Below are 14,037 nucleotides of genomic sequence, written 5' to 3' on the forward strand. Positions count from 1 at the left end.
GGACGTCACAAACCACGACAACAGCAAACACACCCACAGAACGGGACGCCTCTCGGTGGGAGCGCGAGCCTGGGACAGCCACACGGCCTGGGCGTCACTGTCACCAACACCAGACTGCGACAATTCACCGGGTCATGCCGCGCAGACGGACCGGCGCCAGCAGGTCACACCGTCGACACGAACGCAGCGCGACACGCCTTCACGTCACAGCCAGGCCACCCGTGTGGCAAAGCCTCCGTTTCCACGCTCCTCCGGGCCGTCACAGCCAACATGACGGGAATACCTTCAAACAACGGGGAAGTACTGCGGGAAAAGCCTTTTTAAAAAAAAAAAAAACAAACAACAAACCAAGACTAAGTCAGCAAGAACAGAGGTAGTGTTCATGTCACCATTTTAAGGATTTTTTTTCCACAAGCTCCCTGTTTTAACTAGAGACCTGTGTTTGTTCTGTAAAAAAAAAAAAAAGTCATAATTATTTTGTCGAGTCTTTGCAACAGAATATTTCACCATTTCGTATACACAGATAGATAAGCAGAGGCCAGTACCTATCTATATATACACACACCGAAACACACGTTATGCTACTTGGCAAACAGTACGAGGAACAGCATCCTGCAGGACAACAGGCAACTCACACACAACGTCCTCTTCTAAGCCATGCAACACATTTTATTTTCCCTTGTGCCATTCATCATGACGCATTATGGGTTGTTTTTTTTTTTTTCTCCCCACTTAGGAGTACAAGGAGGGGATGAAGAGGTGGCATCAGATGAGCTACTGCAAGTCAGATGATAAAATTGCACCGGTGCGATGAGTAAATGCCATAAAACCCCAAATCCACTCCCCCGCTCCCCCCACAGAAGGCATCAACTTTTGCCCGTCCAAAGCGTGTTCTTCAAGTTTCCGACCGCCGCCTTCGCCGCCAGTTTGGAGGTGACGTCTGCGCTCCTCAGCGTGGATTGTGGCTCACAGAGCACGGAAGACTCGCTGGAAACAGCCTCTTTTGAGTCCGTTATGGTTGACACGTCCATGTCGCTCGATAAGTCCTCAGAGGACAAGTTAAGACACCCTAGCTTGGCGAGAGAATTGGACCTTTTCAGAGGAGAAGACACAGTCAAGCCGGCCAGCCGCAGCCTGGTCTCAATTTCCTGAGTTCGCTGCTTCACCAGGCCGGGCTTGCCCCGCACGCTGTGGATACTGTCGCTGCTGGAGCTCCGCGTCAGGTTGGAGCTCCGGGAGGAGGAGGGGGTGTAGCAGATGGTCTTCAGAAAGTCCTTGGTGAAACTGCTCGTGTGCTCCAACCGACACACGACAGGCGTGGAGGTTTTCTGAGAGATCCCCTCCAAGACGCGTTTCACCTCCGACTTCTCCACGTCGTTTCCTGCATCTTCAGCTATCAGCGGCGCTGGTCCCAGAAGAGGAACGAGGCCGTGATGCGCAATCAAATCCTCGCTTTCCTCCACAATGCCAGAGTCGACTCTGCTCAGGGCGCTCTCTCTGAGCAGCGACGAGGTGTCCGAGGGCAGGCTTTTCAAGCGCTCCAGCTCTTTGGTGTGTTTCCTGACCAAGCCTGCTTTCTGCAGCTGAATGAGAGACTCCTGATGCTGCATCAAGTAACTGTTTGCACTTGGCTTTTCCAAGTCTTTGCTGAACAGCAAGTGCTTCAGATCCTTGGTAGGTTTGCTGTCTCTTCTGGCTAAAGCCTCTTCTTTCACCACTTCTGCGTGAAGGAGGCTCTTGTCACAGTGCGAGTTTCTCCTGGGCAGCGGAGTTTTCACTGGGGTTTTCGGTGCATCTTTGCCTTTCTCCAAGACGCTGCAGTGCTGATCGAGTGATCTGCAAGTGCCAGCCTCCAAAGGACCAGTTCCTGCCGACAGAGGAAGCGGAGCCTCGTTATTTTTAGTCCTGATGGCTTCCTCTGCGTGCGCCTTGCCAGGCAGGTGGGCCGCCAAATTGGAGTTGATGTGGGAGAGGAGGGCCGGCTGCGTGCAGATGGTGGTGCTGCGATGCGCAGCGCCGGGGTTCAGCTTTTCGCACTGCTCCCCGAAGGAGTCGGGAGCCAACCCGGCCGAGGAATACATGCAGTCAGCGCAAGACTGATAGGAGGGCTTGACCTTACTGAGGATCCCAAAGACGGCATCGTGCTGCAAAAAAAGAAAACAGGCACGGGTAAATGTGCACAGAACAAGGCGTCAGCAATAAGCAGAGCGAGAGGCACAGACCACAAGACACATTTTCAGCCACGCAGACTCGAAACAAAGCCCATCTCCACTTCTCAAGGCCCTGCAGCAGGAACAAAAGCCACGTGCTTTCTCGGCAGACAGTACCTCCAACAGAAGAGTACCTACCGTTCGGCACCAAGCGACGGCCACGCAAGCAAGCCGCCCAAAGCAGTTTATAGGGCACTCACATGTGTGCACGCTCCCTCTGGCATCTAAATCCATCGCTTGGGCAAGCAAAGCCATGTTCAGAAGCACTTCGAAAAGGAAGCAGCTCATCGTGGAATGAAAGGCTTTATCCAAGTCAAATGAAACTGAGCTATGAAGATGAGAAGAGCAGTTTCACTTGCAGTAGTCAGCCATGCTAATCACCTACATGTCAACTCCATACGCACCTCAAAATCCTCTGGGCAACTCCTTTTGCTGTTGTTGTTATTCAAGTTCTCTCTATTAAGCCGGCTCTCCTCCTTGTGCATGGACAAACGCCGCTTCCACTTCTCCATCGGATTTTCCTCCCTGACACCGTCCTCCCCTGGGGCCCCGGGGCCCAGCACTATCCTGCCCTTCCTGGGGCTGAAGTCCAGCTTCTTCTTCACCTCCTTCTCGCTGAAACTGCTCAGCTCTGCCAGCGGCTCTGCGGTCTCCAGGGTTTTCGCCGTCTCCAGCAGCCTCCCCTCCGAAGGCGCAGCCGGAGGCTGTCCCACCAGCGAGGCAGCGCGCTCCGCAAGCGCATCCCGCTCCAGCTCCTCCACGGGGAAGAAGCCCTCCCTGTCACCAGGAATCTTGTTCTCCAGCAGTGTGTCCGAGAGGCGACGGAAGCAGTAGTTGAACCCCACGGACACTTCTGTGCCGGCGCGGTTGTCCAGGAACGCTGACTGCGACGGCGTGTCCAGGTCAGCCAGCCGGTTCTCTAGGTCGATGTCCAAGCTCTCCAGTAAGAAGTCGCTCGACCCCGTGGTGCCGTCTGTGTTCTGGGGTAGGTTGCTCTCTGCTTGCTGCTTCCACAGCTTGTTGTGACGCTGCTTGCTGTGGGAAAGAACAGACACAAGTGACTGCTGAACTGCGGGGTGCTGAGTCCCAGGAACATTCGTCCTGCTCCACAACCTGGAACCGAAAGGCTGACCGCTGGATCCAACCCTGCGGTCCCACCGGGACAAAACCATCTCTAGCATCAGGATTGCGTCCCTCCCACCCGCCCGCTCCAGAGCCACTGTGGCCCAGCAGACTCCCAGCACTGCCCTGCGCCGCACCCACGATGGGAACAGCCCTCGGGAGGGCAGAGGGGCACGGAGCTCCCCGTCAGAGCAAAACACTGCACCAACATCTCTGCACATCTCATAGCACAGTTCCTGCTGAACCAGAGTGAAAAACTTTCCTCCTTCTCCCCCAGCAGAGCAGAGGCCAGGCGGAGCATGCAGAAACCCTGATCAGACACTACAGCGCTTGCAACGACAAAGACTTGTCATTGGCATGGTAACCCAGAACTGCAAATTATTTGCCTCCAACACTGCCTGAGCTCAGTTCTGCCTCATAAAACAAGAACAATGTTTTGCTGAGCAGTACTGGCTGCTGAGAAACACGAACATGCTTCCCCAGCACAAAGCAACCCTCGCCGAATTAAACCAGAGCAGATCTCCCTAGAAGACAGCTAATTTCCACCCAGGGAGGCCTGGCATGGAAAAGGTTTAGAAAAACACAATTAGCCCAGGCTTCTCCATCTGCCCTTCTAAAGAGGGCTCCTCAGACTGCAGCACCACACACACTCTGGCAGTGGCTTTGAGCAGGACACGCATGTGTGCAAGACACCGGCAGAAGAACCTCCTGCCTGAACAGAACTCCATGTGGGATCGATTAATATTTTGTGATACAAAACCACAAGAGGTTTTCCTTACAATTAACTCCCTTTATTTCCTGCAATTCACCTTTCCATTTATCCTGTCGCTTTACCTCGCATCTAAAATGCCTTCGTATTCCAAAAGCTGTCTCATGAAGCCTGCATTTGGTCTTGCAATGCTGCGTTTCTGCTTGACATAATTGTAGGCCTTCTCCAGCGACCAGCCAAACTCCTTCATGGCATAAGCTATAACAGTAGATGCTGAGCGGCTCACGCCCATTTTGCAGTGCACCAGGCACTTGGAGTGATTCTTCCTGCGGAAGGACAAACAGGAGAACAGGTCTCACCTTTCTGGTTATGGTATCTGTTGGCACCTTTTTACACGACGGAGGGGCAGTATGTTGTCCTCCTGACCGCCCGAACACCACGGCTCAGTAGGTGACTTTTGGACTTCACAAGAAGAATCTCTCTCCAGAAAAGTCAGGAGTTAGAGAAGGGCAGCCTCAATCCTGCTGCCATTTCAGAGACCACCATGAAGCCTCCTCCCCGCCCGCCCGAGTTTTTGCATACAGGGATAAAACCCAGCAGAGTCTGAGGGGCTCTGTCATGATCTCTTGTCTGCAGAGACAGCTGGGGCTAGTCCAACAAGGACACGTGTTGGAGTATTTCCAGAACTTCTTGAGAAGAGGAAATGTCCTCGTTTCCTTTTGTAAGGAAAACAAAATCATAATAATAATAAAAACCCCCATAGGCTAGGAACAGGTTAACACCAGCACAGGAAGAGACAAGGTACAGGGAAGCTCCAGGGACACAGAAAACTCCTGGCAAAAGCAGCAACGCAACAGCCCCGCTGCCTCCTTCAGCAGTGGTGCGGCTTCAGGGAGGGCCCAGCTCCGCGCTGGATGAAACCCGCAGGGCACGGCGCTGGACCCCATGGCTCCGACGCGCTCTCGCGCTAAGTCACGTCTCCCAGCCCGCTTACTTGGCCTTATTTATGAAGTGGTACGCCTCGTTCCAGTGAGCCAGGAGGTCCGTTGTCTCCTCGTCATACACGCGGATATTGTGGTACGCGAACAAGCCAGGGAAAAAATTATCAATTTCCCTGGTCACGTTCAAAATGTAGTCAATGCTGTGGAGAATGGAAAGAAAAATAAAGTTGAACTGGCATGGTCATGAAAAGGGAACCGAGACACATTGTGAAGTCCATGAAATCTGACACAACGTGATCTGTAAGATGTTTATCTACAGCCCTAACCCCGAACGCCTGGGACGGGCGGTGACACAGGTCACGCACGTGACGTGCAGGGCCTGCCCATTCACCCTTCTCTCATCACCAGCGTATCCCACTCAAAGCGTCAGGACCTTGGGCACAGGGGAAGTTTACTTCATCCCCTCTGCCGAGGCTTTGTCACCTCATCAGAAACTCCTCCCTGCGTGCCACTCGCAGCTCCCGGGACGCTGAAAGGAGAACAGCGCATCGGCTGCAAGCGATTCGTTTGGGCAAGAGCTGGGAACAGACCCCGGGAATCAGGATTTTCAACTGCAGGCTTGAGCTGCAAAACCATCCTTTTCTCTTCTTTCCAACCAAAAATATGAAATGAGAGTCACATGGCATCTCTCGAGTCCTGCCAAATATCACAGCGGGATTACAATGTACCCGGGGAGAAGGAATGCCCATGTTGATTTATTACTTCGTATCACTCAGACAATCAAGGACACAGGATATTTGTTTCAGAACGCGTCCAGCTTTGACTTTCAGACACTGCACGTCAAGATGCCTTCCCGTAGATCAGAAGTATGAACGTGCTGGTTGATGTGCTTGTTCAAAGATGTTCAGACATCTCTTCCCAAGGACTCCAAATTAAACATCTTCAGTCATGCTGTTGAGCAATGTTTTTCAGTTTCTCACATCGGGGTTGGTGTACGCCTTGGGCAAGCAGCAAATATTTATATGCAAAAATCTCACACGTCCAAAAAGCGTGAAAGTAAATCAAGCCAAGGAGCGGTGCGGTGATGAGAGCGTGGTGAAAGACAGCCCTGCAGCTGCCTGTCTGGGCAGGTGAGCTGGAGGTTGTTCATCCACAGGAAGTTCTGCTCCATTTAGACAGAGCTTTTTCCTAACCTTAGCGCTGTAATATTTGCTGTTCTGCCGCCGCAGGAATTCACACCTGACACAACAATATGTATGACCGCTTCACGCTCGGCTGCTACACATTGAAGGGGTTTTGGAGATCTTGAGGTACTTCACAAAGGAGAAGTTTTGTTTCTTTTCACTCAACATGGTATTGATAGAAATGAGGAAGGAATGATTTCCCCACCAAGGTCCTGACGCTGTTACCCACAATGCTGGGAATGGGCCCAAACTCATCCCCACCATCTAAAAACGCCACACGTCATCTCGAGACCTGAATGTCAGCTCACGGCAAATGGCTGGAGGTTTCAGAGAGGCTAACTCTAGCGCTTGAAACGTGCAGTACTCACCCCGAGCCCTGCAGCTCCTCGAGGTTGGAGGCGTTCCACTCAGATCCCTGCAACGGGCACAAAAAACGACGTTTCAAAGGAGCCCGAGACCCTCTCTCCCTCTTTCCTAAGGCTCTGCAATCCCCCAGCCCAACTGAAATACTGGCAATCGCCCCTGCAACAGGAGTACGGCGCCAGGGCAGCCAGCTCTGCGGCTCAGCATGGAGACAGCCTGTCCTGAACAGGCAGGGACCTCCTGAAGGAGGGGACAAGGGCACTATGTCCTCACCTGAGGAGTCAGTTCTAGGCCAGCACGTGACAGAGCACGTCCCAAACCCTCAGCCACTCTGGATTTTCAGCCGCAGAGATAAATAGCGCAGGGAAACAAAACGATTACGTGTGGTATGACTGGGATCACAGGTATACGAGAAGTGAGGCAAATCCTGAAAGTTATGGGAGTGGTTACACCTTGAATCCCTCCCATTCTTGCAGAATAGAAAGCTAAAAATGGTTTTAAAAGCAGGTTTTGCCCTCAAACATGAGCACTTCCTCTGACTTGCTAAAAAAAAAAATAAGACAGACCCAAGCATAACGGGCACAAATGCGTTCATCTCAAGCAAGCCTTCGCTCCAGATGGCAGTGCCTGGTTTTGCTTGGAGTACCATCTAGTGGCAAAAGTTTAGACAAAACACACACCGTTTGCTCCTGCACAAGCTGGACAGCCCATCGCCCTCAGCCTTACTCTTTACATGGTTCCGGTCGTGCCTACAGAGCTTCACAGGCTCAGGCGAGAAAAACAATCCAGTGACCCTAATCAGAGGCAAAGAGCAAAGGGCTGTCGCACCGGGGCAGCGGCCGCAGCTGGAATTTTTGTTTGTCTTAAAAGAAAATCTCCATTGCTAGAAATAGAAACTGAAGATGCACAGAGAGAACTTGAGCTACGCCATGGTATGTCCTGAAACAGGACCGACTGGCCAGGAAAGAACTGTTACATCAAGCACAAGAAACAAGAACGTAGCCAGAAAAAGCTTCTCCGCTGCAGGCTTTTCCAAGCAGTACGGGTCCTGGAGTAAATCCGCACAAAGGGCGGGATAGCAGGTTGTACTTCTTGCTCACACTGCATAAGTCAGCCCTGACACCAAACCCAGCTTCTCCGGAGCCCAGCCACTTGTCAGATCACTCCCACCGAGCCTCCTGCTACTCTGGAGCTCCTAACATGGCAGCTTACCAGATATAAGTGATCAAAAATCAGAGACGGCTTGTCCATCTGCCCCAGGATAAGCAGCATTTCGTTGTCTATAAATTCCTTGAATTCCTTCAAGTTGCAATTCATGTGTTTCTCCAGCTCATTTCGTATCTGCAGAGCACAAAAAGGATGCCACCTAGAATCACGTCTGTTCAATGGAAATATTTGTCGTCCCTCCTCTGCAAAACACTTTTTCCGTACTTCATTAAAAACAGCAAGAGAGATTCAACCTTTTGGACACAAAGACTCTCACTATGCGGCATCTCTCCAAGGATCCTAGGCCCCCGGATTTGAGATCTGTAAATGAAGCTTCAGATAACATCCGAGTACAAAACCACATATTTGGGGGTACCTGCTTCTTAAAAATAATTCAAGAGATAAAAACCCAATACCTTACAGAGCAGCTAGCAAACAAATGTAAACCCCATTAGAAGCAAGGAGTGAATAAATGGCAGCGGCATCGCTGAGGGGAGATTTCCAGCACTCTCCCATTTAAAATGCCAGGGCACAGACGTACAGTCCTCTCCCCGCACCTCGGCTTCAGGAAGGTGCAGTGCAAGGCAGCACAGCTTTGTATAACCCACCGTGGAAACTGGCTGCAGCAAAACCAAAGCATTTAGACTGCACCAGGAGTTAAGAACACGCACCCAGACAGACGAGTTCTCGGCTTACGCCTGCAGCGTGTAATGCTGCGACACACAAGAGTGTATCTGAACCCTGCAGCGCAAAGCTTCAGGAAGGAAAGCCCTGCATGTTAACAGCCTCCCCTGAAAAATCAAACAAAAACACAGCCCCAAAAGGACTATTTCCATTTGCTCCGAATCTGTCCGCACTGCGGCTGGACGTACCTACACCAGCCTGGGGATGGATGCAAGTAGCTTTAGCCTGGACTTGTGGTTCTCCATCCATAAACTCACCAGCAAAACGCTGTTCACGAGCCCCCTCGACATTTGTTCAGGAACAAAGAAAACAAAACCTTATGAAGCTGACAAGAAGGAAGGAAAGCGCATACTTTGCTCTGCGCTGCCCATGAGCAAATGGAGATGAGGACACTCATTGAACACTGCTGTGGGGCACCGAGCCACCAGCTGTGTCTTTTGGGAGCGTTGCCTTTGCTTCTGTAACTCACAGGGATGCACTGAGGAGTAAGTGGCTGCAAATTCATCGCTCGGGCATTCCTACACGTGCTACGGCCAACTGTAATGCCGGCGTCACTCTGGTGCCACTCTGCTGGCAAAGAACCATGCACTCTGCACTTGAAAGTCACATCCTTGTTATTAAGAGCTTGAAAAATGCACTCTGCCGTTGTTATTACCCCGGTTTCCCCGCCAGGTAAACAGAGGCACAGCAAAGCCGAAGAGCTGAGCCTCTACGGAACAGCTGGAAATACAAACTCAACAGCCAGTGACACCGAGTTATCTGGTGCCTCTCCACCAGCGCAGCACTCTCTGGAAACACAGTCTGGCAGGAATTCTGATATTTACCTCCTTAGAAGTCACATTTTCCAGGTCTTTGCTCATCATGATGCTCCGGAGCTTGGCTTTAATGAGCCGTTCTGTTCGCTCCCTTTCAGTTGGCCTGAAAAGGAAAAGCAGAGGATGTCTCCAGGCCGGCAGTAAATGGTGGGACTCATCCTGTGCAGAGGAGTGGTGGTAAGGACTTGTATTAAAAGTGATTTGAAATGAGAACAATGAAAGAAAAACATTTGAAGACATTTACGAAAAGACAGGCAAGGAGAAAAGGGAGAAGGGAAGATTTCTCTCGTGAGCCAAGCCGATTTTTTTCTAATAAAATTCAGAACTGACTTGTCAACAAAGAGGGCTGGAGAGTCGGGGCGGGTGGACTCCAGGTCCTGCATCGCGTTCCACTCGTTGATGCAGCTCTGGTCGGAGCTGATGCAGCTTTCGTAGTACGTGGCCCAGACCAAGGCCATCCCGCCAGGGAAGTAGTTGTACCTCCTGGCAACCTCACAGGCTTTATGGAGGATCTGTAAAGCAGACCTGCAAGTTTGGAAAAAAAAAAATTATTGTGCAGATGTGAGCAGCAGGGACAGAGAGATTTTCACAGAGGGGAAAAAAAAATATTTTCAGCATTGTTTGTTGCAGTTTTATTTTTAAGAGCTGCAGATTTATTGTATCAGAGTTCAGAGAGGGCACAGACTGCACCTTGGAGGCCTTCCCTAGAGCCGGTCCAAGGCAGAGGCTGAAATCTCCTGATTAACAGGCACGCACAAGGCATGAGTCACTCTGGGATCTAATCATTAGCTAACTTGTAAAGCCAGAGCAAAGAAAAATAAAGACCATGGACAATTTTCAAACCACCTTCAGCAAGGAGTCAAACGCATATTTACCAGCATTCTTGGCCCCCGACATGCTCCAGGGAGAAGGCCCAGCCTGGGTCATTTGTTTTTGCAAATTCTAGCATGACTTTGTCCTTCCTTCCCTCCTCATTTTTTTTTCCTTTTTTTTGAGGCTCTCCTCTGAAGATGTCACCGTACTGAATACATTAACCACTTCTCAGGGTGCCAACAGGAGGGGCCGAGTTCAGAAATGACAGGAACAAGAGTTTCATCTGTTTCTGTACCGAATCGTCCCTAGCACGACATCCTTCCCTACATCTGTATCTTCTCCCTATCAGATGCCGCAAGGACAGGGATCTCCAGAGGCTCCAAGGGGAGCCAGAAAACTGCCCTGGTGAAAAGAGACACATTTGTTCTGCGCGGGGAAGGGCAGCAGCCTCTTCAAGGAGGAATTTGCTGGCATGGCTGCTGCTGATTCAGCCACCTCTGCTTCAGCGTTCTGGAATCCCCGCGCATGGGAGGGGTGACAGGAGCTGAAAGGTGAACAGGCACCCGGGGCGGCACGGAAAGTTTCCCAGCCTGGCCCCAGTAACGCGGCAGAACACGGGGAATGCCATCAGATTGGCAACGGGGCCCGAGGCTCCTCCTTCAGCCAGTTCGGAAAATATGCAGAGAGAGGAAAAATTGGGTGTGCAGCCTGATGAATTCAAGTTGGTCTTTCGTGTTTATTCACCTCACCAGTGCCATCTCCCCGATATTAAAGAGAAGCAGGAGAAGATCCTGGTTTTGGATCAGCCTTCTCACAGTCCCTTTACAGTGCTGCTACGCGCTGACACAGCTTCTCTGCTGCAGCTCACAAAATACCAATTATGGAGAATGCTAAAATGCAGTTTGTTTATTTGTATTTAATTTATTCACAGAAATGACAGCCTCTTTCTCAATAAAGCTAATTAACAGACATACCACATGGCTTGCACCGACACTGGCTTGAAGATGTGCATTCTCCCTGCAGTGCTCACGCTGAAGCCACTAACAGAGAGAGGGAAAAAAAAAAACCACCAGTCAAACTGCTCTGATTCACATCACGAGCTGCACTCTACAAACAGCTACTGCAGGGCAGCTATAAGGGCACTCACAGTCAAAAAAGAATCAGGGATGAGAATTCTTTCACTGATTTTCCAACATCCGCCCAAATAGGAACAGCAAGCGGACACCATTCCCAGCGTAGGGTGCCAGGAACGGGAGCTCCATCCCTCGAGCGGGATTTCAGGAGCACCCAACTGCGCACCACAGGTTCCACCGAGCACTTTGAGGGCAGCAAGGCAAAATCTCACTGTCTGAATAACACGACTGCGGCCATGAATCCAAAACTGGAACTTCATTTGCAAGGTGACGGAGAATCTCTCCTAGAGCAGCCCCCATGCAGGGAAGGACATTCACATTTACCCTTTTAACGTGGTTTCTTACCCATCGCCATCGAGATGGATTTTAGTGTCACTCCACAGACGAAGAACCATTCCTATAGTGCAGCTTTTACTGGAAGAGAGATTGTTATACAGGATGTTAAATATAGGCCACAACGCAGTCACGCCAATACTCTAAATTATTAATACTCTTTAATTTTTAAAATCCTCAAGTCTTGCTCTAGTAATTCCTAGTAATATCTCAGGCCATCAAACGCATGACACACAAGGAGAGCGGCAGCCGAAGTCCAAAGGTCTGCTCTGCTACCAGCACGGCGATTGCTCCACGGGGCTGGAGAAACATCACAGAAGCAAGAGTCAAAACCACCAGCCCTTCTCTCCCCCTCCGGAGCCCGGCAGAAAGCCCTGCAGCATTTGCCCCGTCACCTTTCCTGCTCTCTCGCCCTCCTAAGCTCAGTGCCAGGCAGTTCCCTCGCAGGACATAAAAGCAGATCACAGCGACGTGGCTGCCGAGATTGTGCTCGCTGAGGGGAGGCAGAGAGCAAGGCTTGGGGGTGGCAGAGCAGCCGCCTGCCCTTCCCAAAGGGGACCCAAGGGGCCTCTCAAAGGACAGCGCCTTCGATTTTCACTTCATCACCCTGGCTGGTAGCAAAGACAAAAATGGATTTTATGAGTTTACCTAAGCCAAAAGAAGACTTCCAGTTCAGAGAAGCAATCTGGCAAGAAAACCGTACCATAATGGGGGCCAGTGACTTCCAACTTGTAAATAATTAAGCTACTGAGATATTAAAGTTTTAAAGGTAATTGGGATGCACACAGCAACAGCCAGTTAGCAAAGACCTCGGGTTCTGTTTTGTTCTTTTCCTTTCTTCTTTAAGCCTTCAGCCGCCTTCTACAGCAGATCAAAGGATCTGACAGGCCAGTTTGAACACACGTGGGGACAATGTGCACTTCAGAGCTTTGCAAGAAGAAATGTTTCTTATTAAACACATGTAAAAGGAATAAACCCCACAAAAGCGCCTCACTAGTCACAGCAGCCAGCACACTTACAGCTCAGCAGGGACATTTCAGCCCCAACAGAGAGTCGTGGAGTCACTCAGTGAAGTCACTGATGCCAACTGACTTCCTTATGCATGAGATTTAGCCTGAATTAACAAGAACTTTGGCTTTCAGGGGAGATAGCAACTGAAACAGCAGCTAAGCTTACAGTTAGGATAGATTTGGCATAACTTCCATCTTCAAGATGTCTCTGCTCCTTGTAAGGGGGTTGAACTAGATGACCTTTGAAGGTCCCTTCCAACCCCAACCATTCCATGAGTCTATCTTTCCTCTTGTCTCACCTCAGTGCTCTCCAGGAGCAAATTACTGCAAGGTTGTTTCAGATTGGAAGATGAAGCGCTCACTGCTGTCGCACACTACGCGCGCATTAGAATTTCCGCCGAAAGAGAACAGCAGGTCAGGAGGCAGCAAAGCCAGCAACAATAATCCCCTCAGGAAGGATGGCTCGGAGTTTCCCTGCAGGTCCCACTACAGCACAAAAGCTCCCCCTTTCCCCTCACAGCAATGGAAACAACCACTAAGGTTTCCCAAAAAGCAAACAGAAGTCCCACTGGCTGCACCAGCACAACATGGCAGCCTGCTAAATCACGGGAGAACAGAAACAACTGCCTGGAAGCTCGGACTTCTAACTCCAGCTCTGCCAAACCAAGCCTGTCTCTCCGAGCCAAGAGCTCTTCTGCCTTGATTTATTCACACAGAACTGGAATAAAGCGAGAGGGTCTGCAATAACAAAATATTTGATTTGCCTTTCAAAATATTACATGCTCTTATCGGCTAGACAAAGGGAACAGCTCATTACTGACACATTTGTTTGTTGGTTTTGGAGGTACTTCTGCAGTATTGTCTTTTGATGTTATTTGGCAACGAAGCTACCCACCCCCCCCCCCAGCTCCACTGCATCGTACCATCAACAGACTTGAAGTCTAGTGGACAGAATAAGTTCCAGTTTTGCAAATGTGTCTGCAAGAGCATTTTGTAGTGAGCAGACAGCAAACGACCACAGATGAGGCAGATGCCACAGCCCTGCAGATGGACTACACGTGAACACTTTGCCCACAACTGCCCAAAGAGCCCAGAGATTTCAAGGAGACTGAAAGCTTTCTGGGAAAAACAAAACAAAACAAACAAACAAAAAAAACCCAACACACAAAAAAACCCCCAAAAACAAAAAAAACCCCACCCTCTCGCCCTCGTTGCTGGTCAGAAAACTCAACACACATTCTTTCTCTTGGTAGAATTTGCAGATACATGTAACCCAACAGCTCAGGGACAGTTTGGTGTCGACACGCTTTCCAGGGAACCCAGTCTGCCTGATTTCCAAGCCCAGCCTCGCCTCGGACATACCTCTCCTTGCTGGAGAAATCCACGCCCAGCAGAATATTCTCTTCCGTGTCCTGTCGTCCGCTGCTGTACACAACCACCATGTACCGGACTCGGTCTGTCCACACGCTTTCCAAACGGACAGCCTAGAAAAGGTCACCAAGCTCTGCAAACCA

At 50.5% G+C, this 14,037-nt stretch overlaps 1 protein-coding gene across 4 annotated transcripts in view; it reads right to left on the reverse strand.

The window, feature by feature from the left end:
* Positions 1–327: 327 nt before the first annotated feature.
* The window catches only part of SSH1 (slingshot protein phosphatase 1), a 33,687-nt gene continuing 19,977 nt past the window's right edge, over positions 328–14,037 (reverse strand). For 3 of the 4 annotated variants that reach the window (XM_086761221.1, XM_086761222.1, XM_010124987.2), the window contains 11 exons: positions 13,886–14,007; positions 11,526–11,594; positions 11,022–11,087; positions 9,565–9,759; positions 9,244–9,337; positions 7,742–7,870; positions 6,535–6,581; positions 5,036–5,182; positions 4,167–4,367; positions 2,615–3,245; positions 328–2,144 (listed from right to left, as the gene is read on the reverse strand). In XM_086761221.1, the coding sequence (XP_086617347.1) occupies positions 867–2,144; positions 2,615–3,245; positions 4,167–4,367; positions 5,036–5,182; positions 6,535–6,581; positions 7,742–7,870; positions 9,244–9,337; positions 9,565–9,759; positions 11,022–11,087; positions 11,526–11,594; positions 13,886–14,007 (2,979 nt within the window). In that variant the 3' untranslated portion in view covers positions 328–866. Of the gene's footprint in view, positions 2,145–2,410; positions 2,539–2,614; positions 3,246–4,166; positions 4,368–5,035; positions 5,183–6,534; positions 6,582–7,741; positions 7,871–9,243; positions 9,338–9,564; positions 9,760–11,021; positions 11,088–11,525; positions 11,595–13,885; positions 14,008–14,037 lie in introns of all 4 variants that reach the window. The other variant, XR_015260395.1, reaches the window with a different exon arrangement.

Source organism: Chlamydotis macqueenii, chromosome 17 (assembly GCF_036417535.1).
Source record: "Chlamydotis macqueenii isolate bChlMac1 chromosome 17, bChlMac1.mat, whole genome shotgun sequence".
NCBI lineage: Eukaryota > Metazoa > Chordata > Aves > Otidiformes > Otididae > Chlamydotis > Chlamydotis macqueenii.